This window comes from Piliocolobus tephrosceles, chromosome 3 (genome assembly GCF_002776525.5).
Source record: "Piliocolobus tephrosceles isolate RC106 chromosome 3, ASM277652v3, whole genome shotgun sequence".
In the NCBI taxonomy this organism is placed as follows: Eukaryota; Metazoa; Chordata; class Mammalia; order Primates; family Cercopithecidae; genus Piliocolobus; species Piliocolobus tephrosceles.
The window spans coordinates 31,107,008-31,125,827 of NC_045436.1; the positions used below are offsets into that span (position 1 = coordinate 31,107,008).

The 18,820-nt window shown below is 40.0% G+C and overlaps 2 protein-coding genes across 3 annotated transcripts in view; one reads left to right on the forward strand and one right to left on the reverse strand.

The window, feature by feature from the left end:
- The window catches only part of ETFDH (electron transfer flavoprotein dehydrogenase), a 35,528-nt gene extending 22,286 nt beyond the window's left edge, over positions 1-13,242 (reverse strand). The window contains exons 1-3 of one of the 2 annotated variants that reach the window (XM_023228248.3): positions 12,885-13,242; positions 4,723-4,863; positions 2,440-2,669 (exon numbers count right to left, since the gene is read on the reverse strand). In XM_023228248.3, coding sequence (XP_023084016.1) covers positions 2,440-2,669; positions 4,723-4,863; positions 12,885-12,918 — 405 coding nt within the window. In that variant the 5' untranslated portion in view covers positions 12,919-13,242. Of the gene's footprint in view, positions 1-2,439; positions 2,670-3,663; positions 3,806-4,722; positions 4,864-12,884 lie in introns of those variants that run through there. The other variant, XM_023228258.2, reaches the window with a different exon arrangement.
- On the forward strand, positions 13,085-16,777 carry C3H4orf46 (chromosome 3 C4orf46 homolog). The gene is made up of 2 exons (XM_023228284.3): positions 13,085-13,759; positions 15,576-16,777. The coding sequence occupies exons 1-2, from the start codon at positions 13,571-13,573 to the stop codon at positions 15,729-15,731; spliced, it is 345 nt and encodes a 114-aa protein (XP_023084052.1). The 5' UTR covers positions 13,085-13,570; the 3' UTR covers positions 15,732-16,777.
- Positions 16,778-18,820: the final 2,043 nt, after the last annotated feature.

Consider the following 18,820-nt stretch of genomic DNA (forward strand, 5'->3'; position numbering starts at 1 on the left):
AACTTCCCCCTAATTTTCTTTCGGCATTTCCTTTAGAAAACTTGTCACTGTAAATCCTTTCTCTGTCTGAGATGTATGGGATTCTTTTTTTTTTTTTTTTCCTTTTGAGACAGTGTTTCTTTCTGTCACCCAGGCTGGAGTGCAGTGGTGCAATCTTGGCCCACTGCAGCCTCTCCCTCCTGGGTTCACGTGATTCTCCTGCCTCAGCCTCCCAAGTGGCTGGACTTACAGGCATCTGCCACCATGCCCGGCTAATTTTTGTATTTTTAGTAGAGAGGGGGGTTTCACCATGTTGGCCAGGCTGGTCTCGAACTCCTGACCTCAAGTGATCCACCCCACTTGGCCTCCCAAAGTGTTGGGATTACAGGCATAAGCCACCACGCCTAGCCAGCTGGGAATCTTTTAAAAATCTAAATAAACCTCTTGCCAGTTTTGTATCCCAGGAATATATCTCTTGTGAGTCTTGGAAACATCTTTGAAACGTGAGCACCATGTCTTTTTGTCTCTGTGGAGAGGTGCTTGGCTCTAAGTTGAAACTTCCTGGTTGGTGAAAGGTAAGAGAAATTTTATTTTCCTTTTGGATAAAGACAATTAACATGTTGTGACATTGTACCTGCTGAGTTTACATATTAAAAAGCACCAAAGGCTGTCTGTGGTGGCTCATAGGCCTATAGTCCCAGCATTTCGGGAGGCCGAAGTCAGTGGATTTGAGCCCACATGGGAAAATCCTGTCTCTACTAAAAAAATACAAAAATTAGCTGGGCGTGGTGGCACACACCTGTAATCCCAGCTACTTAGGGGGCTGAAGTGGGAGAATTACTTGAGCCTGGGAGGTTGAGGCTGCAGAGTCATGATTGTGCCACTGTACTCCAGCCTGGGTGACAGAGTGAGACCCTGTCTCAAAAAAAAGGTGCCAAAGCAATAAAGGGCTTTAACATGAAAAACATTTTCTATTAGAATTGATATTATATCAATGTTAATTCAATAATATCCATTTCTGATATAATATCGAAAGGATAAATTCGATTGGGTCCAATTAAAGTATTTCTAGTTTAAGGGAGCTTGATATTTCAGAAAGGAGAGCACAGATGAAATTTTTGGAATTCAATTTATTCCATATGGAAAGAATACAGATGATATTCATATTTTTTTTAATCTTTGCAAGTATATTCACAACCACTGAATAATCTAATCTTGGAGGTAGGACAGGTATAATATAACCCATCTTAGAGAAGAAAAAATTGACAGTCTACGATTTTAACCAATTCATACAAATTTTATTTAAGACAATAAAACTTGGACTTGGTCCTCTGGATATCACACCTGTGGTTTTTCTGCTTAGGTTCTCAGAAGCCATATTAATATGTTTCTTTAGAAAATCTATCCTCTTTGGCTTTAGATATTGCATTGTCCCAGAAATTATTACTTTATTAAGAACAATCATACAAAGACTTTAAGAACAATCATACAAAGACTTAAAGAACAAGTTTAAAAATACTCTCGACCGGGTGCGGTGGCTCAAGCCTGTAATCCCAGCACTTTGGGAGGCCGAGAGGGGTGGATCACGAGGTCAGGAGATCGAGACCATCCTGGCGAACACGGTGAAACCCCATCTCTACTAAAAAAAAATACAAAAAACTAGCCGGGCGAGGTGGCGGGCGCCTGTAGTCCCAGCTACTCGGGAGGCTGAGGCAGGAGAATGGCGTAAACCCAGGAGGTGGAGTTTGCAGTGAGCTGAGATCCGGCCACTGCACTCCAGCCTGGGTGACAGAGCGAGACTCCATCTCAAAAAATAAAAAAATAAATAAATAAATAAAAATTACTCTCAAAATACAAAATGCCTCCCAAGAAATATTCAAAGGTCTTCTCAAGTTATTATCTTCTCATATACCCATTACACAAATATACGTAGAAAGCATTACACAAAACTATTTGTTAATATCATAAATTACAATTCTGATATAAATTTTTTTTTTTTAATTTAAAAAGTATATAATTATTCCCTAAGATAGAGTTACACAGGCTGGGCGTGGTGGCTCATGACTGTAATCCCAGAGCTTTGGGAGGTCAAGGTGGGTGGATCGCCTGAGGTCAGGAGTTCGAGACCAGCCTGGCCAACACAGTGAAATAGTGGAACCCTGTCTCTACTAAAAATACAAAAAATTAGCTGGGTGTGGTGGCAGGTGCCTGTAATCCCAGCTCTAGGGAGACTGAGGCAGGAGAATCGCTTGAACCCGGGAGGTAGAGGTTGCAGTGAGCCGAGATCGCGCCACTGCACTCCAGCCTGGGCAGCAAGAGTGAAACTCTGTCTCAAAAAAAAAAAAAAAAAAAAAGATAGAGTTACATGAAAAGGGTTTTCTATATTCCAGTAATTTGGGAACAATTACTGAAATACAATTACAAAAGATTAGACTTTGTATAAAAAACAATTTTTCATACTCCCTTCTCTTTCCAGTCTGGGAAGAGTTCTTTAAAAGCAGCTGGATCAAGGCAAGCCCCTGAGAGAGTATGAGCTCCTATCTGGGCAGCTTTCTCCACTAAACACACACGGATGTCCTTTTCATGTGCCGCAGCCAGCTGTTTTAGACGAACAGCTGCAGAGAGCCCTGCAGGGCCTGCACCAACTATTACAACATCTGCTTCTTCTGCAAACCTTTCCATGTTCACTCCTGGGAGAAACAAAAATTCTGGGATTAATATGACCCAATAATCACATGATAAATCACATGATAGTTAAAAAATACCCACTGTGCTTTACAGTATTATTTATGGAAATTCTCCCTGTGTTTTGCACAATAATTATATTAAGCATATTACTGTATTAGTATGATTATATTCTTAGGTTCTATTCCAGTATATACTTTATTTCAGTTTCCATAAACTAATTCTTGGCTTTGAGATTTATTATTACACATTTAGCAAATATTTACTTGTCTAAAATACAGTCACAAGTAGCTTAATGACAGAAGTGCTTTCTGAGAAATGCATCATTAGGCAATTTTGCCCTTTTGCAAACCTCATAGAGTATACTTACACAAACTAGATTGTATAGCCTATGATACACCTAGGCAACAGGGTATAGACTGTTACTCCTAGGCTACAAAGCTATATAGCATGTGACTATACTGCATACTGTAGGTAACTGTGACATAGTAGTATTTATGTAACTAAACACATCTAAACACAGAAAAAGTACCAAATACAGTATAAAACGTATGCAGTATAAATATAAATACATTATAAATACAGTATGAAAAGTACAAAACACAGTATAAACGATTTAAAAATGGTATATCTGTACAGGGTACTTACCATGAATAGAACTTACAGGACTGGAAGCTGCTCTTGGTAAGTGACTGAGTGAGCAGTGAGAATGTGAAGGACAAGGACATTACACTACTATAGACTTCATAAACACTATACACTTAGGTCACACTCAATTTATATAAAAATATTTTTGTCAATAAATTAAACTTAGCTTACAGTAATGTTTTTATTTTATAAGTAAATGTTTTAAACTTTTCAGCTCTCTTGTAATAACACTTAGCTAAAACACAAACACATTGTACAGCTGTACAAAAAATGGTTTTTATATCATTTTTCTGTAAGCTTTTTTCTATTTAAAAATTTTTTAGACTTTGTATAAAACACAATTTTTCATACTCCCTTCTCTTTCCAGTCTGGGAAGAGTTCTTTAAAAGCAGCTGGATCAAGGCAAGCCCCTGAGAGAGTATGAGCTCCTATCTGGACAGCTTTCTCCACTAAACACATACCTTTTAAACCCTTTTATTAAAAATTAAGATACATCCCAGCACTTTGGGAAGCCGAAGTGGGTGGATCACAAGGTCAGGAGATCGAGACCACCCTGGCTAACATGGTGAAACCCCGTCTCTACTAAAAATACAAAACATTAGCCAGATAAGGTGGCGGGCGCCTGTAGTCCCAGCTATATGGAAGGCTGAGGCAGGAGAACAGCATGAACCTGGGAGGCAGAGCTTGCAGTGAGCTACTGCACTCCAGCCTGGATGACAGAGTGAGACTCTGTCTCAAAAAAAAAAATAATAATAATAATTAAGACACAAACACACACATTAGTTAGGCCTACACAGGGTCAGGATCATCAGTATCTTCCACCTCCACATCTTCTCCCACTGGAAGGTCATCAAAGACAGTAACACGCATGGGCTGTCATCTCCCATGCAAATGTTAGCTTCTTCCAGAATACCTCCTGAAGGACCTACCTGTGTCCGTTTTACAGTTAACTTTTTAAAAAATTAAGTAAGAGTACACTCTAAAATAATGACAAAAGTATAATACAGTAAATACATAAACCAGTAACAGTTGTTTATTATCATGTATTATGTACTGTACATAATTGTATATGGTATACTTTTAAAGAACTGGCAGTAGAGTATGTTTGTTTACATCAGACTCACCACAAATAATTGAGTAATGTGTTGAGCTACAATGGTCTGGAAGCTATGTTCTAAAAGATGTCACTAGGTGATAGGAATTTTTCAGCTCCATTACAATGTCAAGGGATTACCATCATAAATGTTGCCAAGTTGTTGACTTAAGTGGCATTATGCAGCATGGTGACTTGGTAAAGCCATAAAATATTATTGGATGTTTTTAAGTTATGAAAAATATTATACTCTCCTCCACAAAATGAAACAAAGTATCCAGAAAAGTCTCAGGAATTGTACACAAATTATTACTTACCTTCCCATCTCTTGTCCTTATCCCGGGGATAAATAGTATAATGGGTAGTAATTCGAGGCACAGTAGAAGTTGAAGACCATCTTGTAGCACACAGAGGTAGATAATTTTTCTTAATTTTTAAGGCATGAAAGCACTGATATGCTGCACAAAAATTACGAAAATTATTATCTTCCTTAAAATTAGTTTTCCTCAGTAGACTGAAAAAATATAAGTGAATATTTATAAATATTCATATATATTATAATAAAAATATAAATGAGTATAGTGAATTAGACATAATCTTTCCTAGGTGAACAATTTGAAAAACTTTTTCTCATAAAGCAATGTTTTCAAATCTTAAATATTTTAAAACTAATAAACAAATTTATTCAATTTAGCTCATGTCAGGCTTAACTATGGATTAGTCATGAAAGCTGAACACTTTGAGAGTAATACTATAGTAACTGTGTAGGTCAATGGCTTTAAGCACAAACTTGGTTTTATGGTCAGGTTCTTTTTAAAATAAGTTGACCTACATATATGGCAGTAGCTGCAGCTGCTGCTTTTTTTTTTTTTTTGACAGAGTCTTGCTCTGTTACCCAGGCTGGTGTGCAGGGGTGCAATCTTGGCTCACCACAGCCTCTGCCACCTGGTTTCAAGCGATTCTCACGCCTCAGCCTCCAGAATATCCGGGACTACGGGTGTGCACCACCACACCCAGGTAATTTTTGAATTTTTTTTTTTTTAGTAGAGATGGGGTTTTGCCATGTTGGCCAGGCTGGTCTCGAACTCCTGGCCTCAAGTGATCTGCCTGCCTCAGCCTCTAAAATTGCTGGGATTATAGGCGTGAGCCACTGTGCCTGGCCACAGTATCTTCTGATATCCTTAAAAATGTGTACATTTTTGAGTCAGCAAAAAGTATTTTATGGAAATGAACAGAAATTTGCAAATATTTATCTGCAAAAATGTTCACTGAACCTTCTCTGCTGTCCTCAAACCTTCAACTCTACCTTTTCTTTCCCTTATCCAGGGCAGGTACCCTAGCATCAAACCTCATAAAGACAGAGGCAATTAGATGGGAATTTTCTCAACTCCTTGGCAATAACTTCTAATATAATCTGTATTTGTGCCCATACTTTGTTCATTATCTCAGTTTACAGCAGAAAAGATGTCTTTCCTCCCATTGATTGTACTCAGTGAATATAGTGAAACAGACTATATTCTTCCCCACTGGGGTTAATCTTTCTAGCTGGATGACGAGGCTTCTCTCTCCCGTTGTCTTACAGACATTCCTCCATCTGATCCCCTCCCTTCTGATCTTCAATTTTGACTCCCTTCTCAACCTCTGTTCTCCTTGATCATCATCCCTATCATTAAAAAAAGACAGAGAATCCTCCCATGAAACCACTCTTGACAGATATAAAAACCTATATTTGAAGCTATATTCATTAGAAGTCTGTTACAGGAGAAGGGATAGAATAATAATAATGAAAAAAAGAATAAAGACTTCAGAAATAGTACACATACATATATGGTATATAATAAAGATACCATTTCAAATTAGGGAGAAGAAATGGTTACTCATTAAATGGTGCAGAGATAGCCAGAAAGCCATTCAGAAAAAAAGTATACTCTGCTCCCTATGTCAAAATGAATTCTGTTTGACCGAAGATTTTATTAGGGAAAGTTCAAAGTATAGAAGACTATGGTGGGCTGGGCACAGTGGCTCATGACTGTAAATCTCAGCTAAGGCAGGAGGACTGCATGAGGCCAGGAGTTCAAGATCAGCCTAGGCAATACAGCAAGACCTCTTCTCTACAGAAATAAAAAATAAAAAGTAAAAAAATTAGCTAGGTGTGGTGGTATGCACCTGCAGTCCTACCTACTCAGGAGGCTGAGGTAGGATGATCGCTTGAGCCCAGTAATTCGAGGCTACAGAGAGCTAGGACCACGTCACTGTACTCCAACCTGGGCAACAAGCACTTTGTCTCAAAAAAAAAAAATAAAATAAAAAATAAAATGGTGATATTTTCTCCTCCCTTTGAGTGGCGTGGGATGAACTTACTGGGTAGCTTTTAACAAGCAGAGAATGGAAAGTGAAAAATGTTAACTTTACAGTAGAGAAATTTGGCAGATACCACTTTAAGCAAGTGATCAAGTTTAATGCTACCAGCAGTAAGACATATTGGTACCATGTATCCCCTGATATGATATGGTGAAAAGGGTTCTTTACCTCTGTGGTATTTATCCCCAAAAATCTTTAACCTCAGTCCAATCATGAGAAATCATTAGACAAACTCAGATTGAGGGACATTCTACAAAATGCTTGACCAGTACATATCAAAAGTGTAAAGGTCTTGGGACACAAGAAAACACAGAGGAACTGTCAAATTGAAGTAGACTATGGAGACCTGCCAACTAAAGGCAACCTTGTGCCCTGGACTAGATCCTGGACCAGAAAAAGAAGATCTGAATAAAATCTGTAGTTTAATTAACTTTATTTCATCAATGTTAATTTTTTAGTTTTGATAAATATACTATGGTTATATAAGACATTAAGCTCAGCAAACGGCATATGGGAACTCAGTACTATCTTTGCAACTCATCTGTAAATCTAAAACTATTTTAAGGTTAAAAGTTGAAAAAAAGATTATGGTGATAAGAAAGATCAAACCCAAATATAAGAGCTAAAACCATAAAACTTTTTGAAGACATGAGTGCAAATCTTTGTGACCTTGTGTAAACCAAAAATAAAATTCTAAGCCCCTAAACCAACTGAATGGACTCTCCTCTTGGCCAAGGGGATTCCAAAGAAACCCAAAAAAGTAGTTCATGCCATGATGGTAAGTGGGGGGTCAGACATGCCTCATTATACCCTCTCCCTTTTGGAGTTCAGACATAACTGACCATCATTAACATTAATATCAAAATCCTAAGACTGACAGAACAGACTCTTGGTAGCAATAAGATACCAACTCCAACCTGACTCTGGTATAACATCACATGACAACAGGCCCTAGAGGAAATCAAAGTATTGTACCCCAAAATATATTTCTTGGACATAATTTTTGGATTGGCCCTGTAAAGCTGTCTCTTGTGAGGAAAATTTACATTCTGTGGAGAATTCTCTTCCCTTTCTAGGCCTTTTCCTGATCTAGAAGAGATTTAACTAAGAGTCTGATACCTTTTAAGGCAAGCTTGTCCAACCTGGAGCCCATGGGCAGCATGTTGCCCAGAATACCTTTAAATGTGGCCCAACACAAATTCGTGAACTTTGAGATGTCCTGCCTTTCCAGGCCAAGCCAATGTAAACCTTACACGTATTGACAATGTCTTTGCCTGTAACTTCTCTCCCTAAAATGTATAAAATCAAGCTGTAACCCAACCACCTTGGGAACATGTTCTCAGGACCGCCTGAGGCTGTATAATGGGTCATGGTCCTCACATTTGGCTCAGAATTAATCTCTTCAAATAGTTTACAGAGTTTGGCTTTTTCATCAACACTTGGGCTAGGCAATGGTTTCTTTGATAGAACAACCAAAAACACAAGCAACAACAAAAAATACAGTCAAATTGCACTTCATCAAAATTAAAACCTGTTGTGCGCCAAAGGATACCATCAAGAAAGTGAAAAGATAGCCCATAGAATGGGAGAAAATATTTTCAAATCATATATCTGATAATGGACTTATATTTAGAATACATAAAGAACTCCTATATCTAGTAATAAAAAGACAAATAACCCAATTAAAAAGTGGGCAAAGGATCTGAATAGACATTTGTTCAAAAATGATATACAGATGGTCAATAAGTACATGAAAAGATGCTCAGCAGCATTAGCCATCAAGGAAATGCAAACCAAAGCCACATGAGATACTACTTTATATCCACTAGCATGGCTATAGTCAAGAAGACAAGTAATAATAAAACCACCTTTGCAAAACTTATAACAGATAAAATTATTACAGTGAAAGAGATCTGACCTAACTGACTCCATCTTGCTTCTAACCTCCAAGTAGTCCTTGTTCATTCCTGGGAGTAGGCTGAATTAACTTTGGGAGTTTATAGTTTAATTTTGAAACAAAGACAATCACAGCCCTTTCCCAGGACAAACCCCCTTCCTTCCTGGGGACCAGACTGTCTTTGCAGGACTAACAAAATAGCTACAAGATTAGAAATTATGGTTTAAGAGTCATGCAGCTGGAGGTGGCAAGATTGTGAACCTTCCCAAAGTGCTCCCGGCGATAACATCACTATTGTAAAATCTAGGATCACTACTTGAGATATTTTGCAGATCCTGCACTTGATGGATCAGCTGGCACCACCCAGATCGATGAACTGGCTCATCTGGTCGTGTGGCTCCCACTCCGGAACTGACTCAGTCCAAGAGGACAAACTCATCTCCCTATGATTTCATCTCTGATCTGACCAATTGGCACTCTCCATTTTCTGACCCCCCCCCCATCAAATTATCCTTAAAATCCCCAGTTTCCAAGTTTTCGGGGAGACTGATTTGAGTAATAATAAAACTGTGGTCTCTTGTATAGCCGCCTCTGTGTGAATTAAACTCCTTCTCTATTCTAATTATCCTGTTTTGATAAATTGGCTCTGTCTGGGTAGTGGGCAAGGAGAACCCATTGGATGTGGAAAAACTGGAACCCTCATATACTCCTGGGGGAATGTAAAAATGATGCAGTCTCTTTGAAAAACAATCTGGCAGTTCCTCAAAAGGTTAAACATGGAGTTTTCATATGACCCATTCCTAAGTCTATCCCTAAGATAATGAAAACATACTTCCACACAAAAACTTGCACATGAATGTTCCTAGCTGAACTTTTTATTTTTCATTTTTTTTTTTTGAGACAGGGTCTCACTCTGTCACCTGGAACGCAGTGATGTGATCATGGCTTACTGAAGCCTTGACTTTCCAGGCTTAAGTGATCCTCCCACCTCAGCCTCCTGAGTTGCTAGGGCTACAGGTGCACACCACCATGCCTGGCTAATAGTTTCTATTTTTTTGTAGACAAGCAGTCTCACTGCGTTGTGTAGGCTAGTCTCGAAATCCTAGGCTCGAGCAATCTGCCTGTCTCAGCCTCCCAAAGTGCTGGGATTACAGGTGTGAGCCACCACAGCTGGCCAATAGCTGAATTATTTATAACAGCCCAAAAGTAGAAACAACCCAAATGTCAATCAATAAATGGTAAGAAGTGATATATCCAAATAATGAAATATTTAGCAATAAGAAGAAATTGAATACTGATATATGCTAACACATAGAAGAACTCTGAAAACAATATGTTATGTGAAGGAAGCCAGTCACAAAAAGACAACATAGTATGTACTTCCATGTATACGAAATATTCAGAATAGGCTAGTCTATAGAGACAGAAAGTAGATTAACTGTTGTCTAAGGCTGGAAGGGGTTGGGAGTGAATACAGAGTTTCTCTTTGGAGTGATGAAAATGTTCTAAAATAGACTGCAGTGATGGTTACACAACTCTGACTATACTAAAAACCACTGAATTGTACACTTTAAATAGTATATATTGTACGGTTTGTGACATATCTTATTAAAGTTTATTAAAGCTGTTATAAAAAAGAACATTTATAGCCACACACAAAAATGTTATGAAGAAAACAGGTAATTTTTTTTTTTAGAATCTAGGATTTTCAAAGTTATTTTCTAAGAATGATAAAAATCTAAAAAGTTATAATATCACTAGACTAAAAATTTAAACCATTTACGTGACCAAAAAAGGGTAAAAATATAAATGTCTTTAGTTGTCTGTATTCTCCAGCAGATAGCACGCTCCAAAAGCATTGACCTTGTTGTACGTGGAAACCTAATGTTAGGTATACATATTTGTTGACTAAATATTAGATAGTCATTTTTGTACTTTCCTTCACTAGAGCATTCATTTATGATTGACACATGCTACCATAAAAGATTGATGCTTTTCAGAGTCATTTTCTGTGGAAAGGCAAATCTTTTAGACAATAAAAATGTTTGGTCATCTTTTTAAAAAGTGGCAAAGAAATGAATTTACTTACGCATACTAAAAACTATAGCATTGGGGCCAGACGTGGTAGCTCATGCCTATAATCCCAGCATTTGGGAGGCTGAGTTAGGAGGATCACTTGGGGCCAGGAATTTGAGACCAGCCTGGCCAACATGGCAAAACCCCGTCTCTACCAAAAATACAAAATTAGCCAGGCATGGTGGTAGGCGCTTGTGATCCCAGGTACTAGGGAGGCTCAGGCACGAGAATCACTTGAACCCGGGAGGCAGAGGTTGCAGTGAGCTGAGATTACATCACTGCACTGCAGCCTGAGCAACAGAGCAAGACTGTCTCAAAAAAACCCAAAAAACAAACAAACAAAATCTATAATATTGGGAACACTTTTTAAGCCTTAGATAACTATTCACCTATTCTAAGTTTTGAAAAAAAAAGTATATTAAATACATAAAGATATTCTAGAACTCAGTTCAAGAGTTCAAATACACTATAATATTTAAAATATTTAGTTTTCAATGCATTGCAGTTTAGTGTATAGAAGTTATTTACTTCTGAAAACTGATGATTGACATATGACAAACTGTATTTCTACTGCCTGTATAGCTACTGATTTTCTTGAGAATATTTGGAACTGTGTAGTCTGAATTTCTCCAAAGGATTGGAAGAAAAAGTCACAACCTTTACCCCTTTTCTGAAAACACATCTGATATCTCACTTTAGAGACTTAAATATTCAGTCTCCTTGGTTGAGAAGAGAGGTCACAAAGTCCACTGAACTCATAGCATCACCATATCAAAGTCACACTGCTGGCACATTGGTGTCTACCTCTTTCATGCCAGCAGGCTATGAAAATGGCAATGAATTGCCATCCAAAGAAAATAGAAATGGTAGTGGAATTTGGTTAGCACTGGGCTCAAGGCTGACTGCACCTAAATTAGGCTCTAAAGCAGATAGCACCTGACTAATGTTCCAAACACCATCTTATCCATACATTAAGTGCAGCAAAAAATGCATGGGTGACATGAAATTTAAACAAAGTTCTAATTTCTTAATATATGGAAGCCAAATTTAACAAAATTCTACTTTCATGAAATTTCATAAGAATATCCTTGAATTTGTAATATTTATATTTATTCTACCACCAAAGCTTAAGTAAAGATTTTTAAAAAATTAAGCCAGTTATGACAGAATATGAGATCCTTTCGGGAACTTTTCTGTTTGAATTAACGACAACAACAAAAATTTAAGTAAAACTTTAAAAAGACCATCCAACTTCATCTGTCATGATGGTTCAAAGAATACCCATAACACGATAAGTCCCTTAGAGTTAATTTTATTTTATTTTTTTGAGACAGAGTCTGGCTCTGTCACCCAGGCTGGAGTGCAGTAGTGCGATCTCAGCTCATTGCAACCTCCACCTCCGGGTTCAAGTGATTCTCCTACCTCAGCCTCCTGAGTAGCTGGGATTACAGGCGTGGGCCACCGCGCCCAGCTAATTGTTGTATTTTTAGTAGAGATGGGGTTTCAAAATGTTGGCCAGGCTGGTCTCGAACTCCTGACCTCAGGTGATCCACCCGCCTCGGCTTCCCAGAGTCCTGGGATTACAGGCGTGAGCCACCGCGCCCAGCCCTTAAAGTTAATTTTAGACAACGCAGAAAAATTCCTGGTTCCAGATACACTCAGGAGATCAGGAGACTTGGTCAACATATGAATGCTAACCATGATGTGACAGATCAGACTTCAATTTCTTTACACTGAACTAGGACGGCTGCGAAGACGAAAGTCAGGTCAGGACAGGGAGAAAAACCGGGCAAATACGATTTTTTTTCCCATTTCCAACAAAGATTTGAGGATTAGAACCAGGATTCAGGATTCAGGGGTCCACCGAGGTGTGTCTGTGTCGACAGGTGGTGGTGGTGCGGAGGACGTGTTGACAAGTTTTCCCTGCCCTTGACCTTTAGCCTAGATATTAATTCTTTCAACTGGGGCAACCCCAGAGGGAGGAAGCCAGGGTCCACCACCAGGCTGACAGAGCGTAACCTTTGCCCTAGATAGCCTGAGAAAGCTGATGAGAGAAGGGGCAAGAGGTGCCTACAGCCCCCAGGACCGGCCTTGTCCCTTTTGCCCTAACTCCTCCACTTATCCCCACCGCCCATTTCCTCTCACCCGGGCAGGACAGCTTGGCTAGCGGCAACAGCATGTTCAAAGTCACCAGGACTCTTGGTCGGACACAACAGGACTGTCCGCTCCTCGCGGCAGGCGCTGGACCTCTAGGCCGCGGGGGGCGCCATCACCTGCCGGAAAGCAAGAACTCTGCTGCAGTTCGCCTCCCCGCTCTGCTGACCGCTCTTGCTTCACTGCGTTCCCGCCTCCTTCTCGCTCTGCGCCGGCGCCATGGATGACGCGGCGGCCAGCCGAGGCTTCCGGGTCATGTACCAAACCAGGGAAAGATAAGGGACTCCAAGTCCCAGCCGGGGCACGGTGAAACAGCCAGAGCGCGGTCAGAGGGGTCCACGAATCCCACAGCACAACACACGCGCAGTGAAAGGCAGTAGAAGGCGGGGCGACGCGCACGGCTTCCTGGGAGGTGTAGTCTTCTGTACGCGCGCCCTTGGAGCCCCACTGGAGGCTCGCGCAGGAGCCGTGAGAGGCCTAAGGTGAACTGACTCATATGATTGGCTGTCCCGAAAAATGAAAAGTCTTTGTGGTCCAGGGCTGAGACCCACGAGGAGACGGGGCGGGATTTCTGGCGCTAAGAGGCGGAGCCTCTCGGCTTTGGGCGCGAGTGGTTAAAAGACAGTTGGTGTCGGTTCGGCTGCTCGGGTCGGATTCCGCGGTCCCAGCTCTTCCCCATGGCAGACGCTGAGCAGTTGCAGGTGTCTTCGCCGCCGCCACCGCCGCCTCCCTCTTCTCCCTCCTCTTCAGACGCCTCTGCAGCATCTTCCCCGGGCGGCCCAGTGAGTTTGGGCTGGCCAGTGCCGAGCAGGAGCAGCGGCCGAACGGTGGACCCGCTGGAGGAAGTGGAGCTGCAGATCGGAGATGTGAGTGTGGTGTCGGGACCGCGTCCCCCCTCGGCGCCTCTGGGAAGACCGGCGGCGGCGGGGCTCGCGCGGCTAGGGAGTCCCCCAGTCCCCACGACCCGCGACGACCGGCCCTTCTGCGCCCCAGAGCGTGCGTGCGGGAAGCCGGGAGGATGCCAGCAGCTGAAGTGCTACCCCTCTCTGAGGGTTCCCCCTTTAGATTTGGTGGTGCGGAGCCTTAAGGGGTTATCCCTCCTCCCGCCCCACCCCTTACTGGTTTCTTTTTGTCTCGCCTTCTGGTTTCAATCATCTGCAGTAACCCGAAGCCACGCAGCTCTGTGCTGCCTGTTGCTGGCCTTCTTTGCCTCCTCTTCTCCCATCGGAGAATACTTTTCACTGCATGGGTTTGCTGGCTGTCTGTGGGTGCTTAGGATCAGGCTGTGATTTCTTTCCATGGGACTTAGAGCCTGCTGTTCTAGTTGGCTACTTGCCCAGGGACAGCTGATAATGCCATTGTCTGCCCCAGGTCTGCTTAGCGCTGGACTCAGCTTGAAGGGTTTAGGTCACGTGGATTGGCTTCATTGACGGTTTAGTTCAGGACTCCTCCCTTTGTATGATTGCTAGAATGCGTACTTAGGATAGTGTCTATTAAATCTCGAATCCCCAGAAACTAGCACCGCACCTGCCAACCCTAACTCACACACCACTGGAGGGGAGAAGACAGGGAAGGGGAGTTTTATGTTCTCTTGAGTGGGTCAAGTGGAATGAGGTATGTAGGGTGTAATCTTCTGGGAGAGTTCTGTGGCCTGACCTTTCCTGCAGATTGGAAACTAGGGGATGAACCAGATTATCTCATTGCTTCCGCAAGTATTTTTTTAAGGATGACTAAAGTGCTTATCCAGCTTTTATTTTTGCAAAACAAACTGATTGCAAGTAAATATGTAGAATGAAGTGCTAATGTGTTATTTAGGAAGAATGTTTTATTTTATATCATCGGTGAAGAAAACGTTTGGCTGAAAAGTGAATTTTCCACCAGGAGCTGAGTGTTTTCTGCATCTGTGTGTGATTTTTTGATGTTATTTGTCAGAGCTCAGTTTCTGTTCTTTGATCTATACATTTTCATTGTTTGAAGTGTTCACAGGTCAATGCCCATGTTACCCAAGTAGCAGTAAGAATTATTTATGATGAAATCCCTCAGATACTTCTGGCAGTTAGTGTCAAGGGGTCCAAGTTATCTTGTTGAGCTGAGACTCCAGTGTATTTTCATAGAAAACAACAATACTGGACCAAGCGCTGTGGCTCACGCCTGTAATCCCAGCACTTTGGGAGGCCGAGGCCGGCGGCTCACTGAGGTCAGGATTCGAGACCAGCTTGATCAACATGGAGAAACCTTGTTTTTACTAAAAATACAAAATTAGCCGGGTGTTGTGGCGCGTGCCTGTAATCCCAGCTACTCAGGAGGCTGAGGCAGGAGAATCGCTTGAACCCGGGAGGCGGAGGTTGCAGTGAACCGAGATCACGCCATTGCGTTCCAGCCCGGGAAACAAGAACCAAACTCCATCTCAAAAAAAAAAAAAAAAAAAAATACTGATTTGTCATGTCCCAGACATAACGGATATATTTCTAGCAGACCTATTTCTTCAAAGTCTACTCAATATTAAATAATTTTTTTAGGTTCCCTGAAAGAGCCAGTGCTTTAGTTTGAAAATTGATTACTTTTAAAGAAAATAACATGGGCATTGGATTCAAAGCCTTAAGCTATTTTTAGACTACTTATAAAATGAGATGAGAATTTTAAAAATAAAATTATATCTGAGTTCTTTTTTGTTTGTTTTAGGCAGCCTTTTCATTAACCAAACTTCTTGAAGCCACATCTGCAGTATCAGCTCAAGTGGAAGAACTTACCTTCAAATGTACTGAAAATGCACGATTCCTTAAAACATGGCGAGACCTTTTGAAAGAAGGCTATGATTCTTTGAAACCTGATGACTAATTTGGCATACTTCGTTGTTTAATAATGACTGCAATCATTCAGACTTCTTATGTCATATTTGTACATGTACCACACGTATAGAATGACCTCTGTCCAGGAGTTCTGTATATACTCAGAATGAAATTTTTCTTGGTTTTCTTGGCTTTTGTGAAAGCAGAATACCGATGCTGTTTTTGTTGCGGACCAGTACTTGTTTGTCCTTAAATACTTTATGCCTCTGAACTTTCATAGAGTCCTTTATGAAAGTTAACTTCATCAATAGATGGTTAATATTAATAGAGCCACAGTGCTACCATTAGCAAACTAGGTAGACCATTATTTGTTTTGCAACAAGATGCTAAGCATGGCAGAGTTTGAAATTGCGTTTCATCTTAAGGACCAAGGGAGGTAACTTTAAGGTTGCTAGTGGTGGATCCAGCTCCATTAGGCTAAGTTGTCTACAGCTCAGGATTGTGTCTTTATTCTATATCCTCAGCACCTAAAACCGGTTCACACAGTACTCATTGAATGTTTGTTGAATAAAAGAGTTAACAAACATAATTAAAAGCTTTTTTTCCCTATATTTAGCATGAAGACTGTCATTGTTTCTTTAGAAAATGTATGAATCTGAACTTTATTGACTTGAAGAAAAACATTCTTTTTTTACAGAGATTTGGACTTTGATGATAGGTTTTAAAATATATGATAAATATTTTTTGTACTTATTTTTTTTTTTAAAGACTTCAGAAAAAGGAGACTGTCTAGAAAGAATGCATATTTTTTCCCTATTTATTTCTGTGGTTACTGCTTTTGCAGTTTAACTGTGTTTGTATTTGATATTTGTATATGTTTGATGGCTATTTTTAAGGTGCCTTACCAGATTTATGGCTCTGTGCTATTACTTTTTGAGCTTTGCAAGTTGTGTACATAATAAAGAAGTTACTTTGTGCCGGGCGCGGTGGCTCAAGCATGTAATCCCAGCACTTTGGGAGGCCGAGACGGGCGGATCACAAGGTCAGGAGATCGAGACCATCCTGGCTAACACGGTGAAACTCCGTCTCTACTAAAAATACAAAAACTAGCGGGGCGAGGTGGCGGGTGCCTATAGTCCCAGCTACTCGGGAGGCTGAGCTACGAGAATGGCGTAAACCCGGGAGGCGGAGCTTGCAGTGAGCTGAGATCCGGCCACTGCACTCCAGTCCGGGCAACAGAGCGAGACTCCGCCTCAAAAAAAAAATAAAAATAAAAAAGTTACTTTGTTTGCAATGCATCAAATGTAAATGATGTGATTTTTTTTTTTTTTTGTATTATTTGACCTTAGTGACAGTGTTCTATTTTGCGTCTTGTATATTATGTTCCTTTTGGTGTTTTGTGTTGTGTGTCAACAATTAAGCCAACTAATTCTCCACCATATATAACTTCTGGACGTCTTTGATATGACATCTTAATTCTTTGTAGATATGGAGATATGTACAGAACTATATTCTAACGCCCAGCAATGGAGCTATGAGAGGGGACAGATGGATGGGCAAAGAATAGTTTTGTTTAACATATTAGGTCATAGTTGTTGATTAGTTTTTTTAGTTAAAGATCACACACAGGGTGTGATTTCTGTACCAAAATGCTTATTTCAGTATTAGAAAAATATTCTTACATGTCCTGAAATATGCTTGTTTCACTATTAGAAAAATATTCTTACATGTCCTGAAAATTGCAGTTTTTAAAATGTGTAAAAATAAACTCTTATTAAAAGCACATTTTATTTCCATTTTTTTGGATTCATTACCTTAAAACTTTTTACTGACATATTTCAAAGATATAGGAGAGGTAAATGAGTTCAAGAAAATCCATGTATTTCTACCATGCAGATGTAATAAATGTTATGATTTGGCTATATTTTCTTCAGACACACATATATATGTAATTGCAAATATTAGATACATTTGAAGTTCGTTTTGTTACTTCTTTGATCCTGTCCCCTTCCTCCCTCCCTAGAGTCCCCAGAGATAAACTCTAGAGGTAGCATATATTCTAGCGTGTGCTTTTATATTTTTAATACAAATATATTTTTTAAAAGCGCTATAAAATATTGTTTTATGTATGTGGTAGCCAGCCTCCAGATGGCACCAGTGATCCCTGGCCTCCTGGTGTTCATGCCCCCGTATAGCCTTCTCCTGCATTTTACAGTGCTGACTTTTCTAACTACCAGGATATTGAGCAAGTGCAGTGTGTGATTTCTGAGGCCATATCTTTTGCTCCTTTTTTTTTTTTTTTTAAGAGACAAGATCTCACTTTATTGCTCAGACTGAAGTGTGGTGGCAGGATCATAGCTCACTGTAACCTTAAACCTGGACTCAAACAATCCTCCCATCTTGCCGCCTCCTAAAGCACTGGGATTACAGGCATTTTTACTCATTTTTCTTTCTTGTTTTTTTACTTGTCAGTTTTTAGATATTACATATTTTGAATACTAATAATCTGTTATGTATGTTTCAACTATCTTTTTTAGTCTGGTTTGTCTTCATATTTTGGTTATGAAATCTTGAATTTTTAAATTTTAATGTAATCTTACCAATCTTTCATAATGATTTGCTTTTTCTGGTTTTTGTATAGGAAATGTCATAAAAGTAGTCTTATTCAGCCTTCCAAAAGTTAAAAAATTTTTGTTTTTAACATGTAGATGCTTAGTCCAACTGAAATTTGTTTTCGTTTATGGCATGATTTTGGAATCTTGTTTTAATTATTTTTGCACATTTATAGCTGTTCCTCTGAGGATCATTGTTTCAAGTGCAACATCTGTCATGCAGTTACTGTATAAGGGCCAGATTCTGACCTTTCTATTCTTTTGATCTGAAGGAAATTTGAACATGCCACCCCCAAATATGCTGATTTGGCATACTGATTATTTCAAGCTAAAGGTACTTGAGAAACAGTAGTTGCAGAAATGGCTATCTTAACTGTCCTTTCCTACCTGTAGCAAGCCATACAGACTTCTTTGAGAAAGATGCTTTCCTGATATCAAGATGAGAAGATGGCTCTAATCAGCTGAGACAGTACCAGAGGAATCTACAAGCAAACCTTACTGTTAGTTTCTTGCCATATGTTTACCT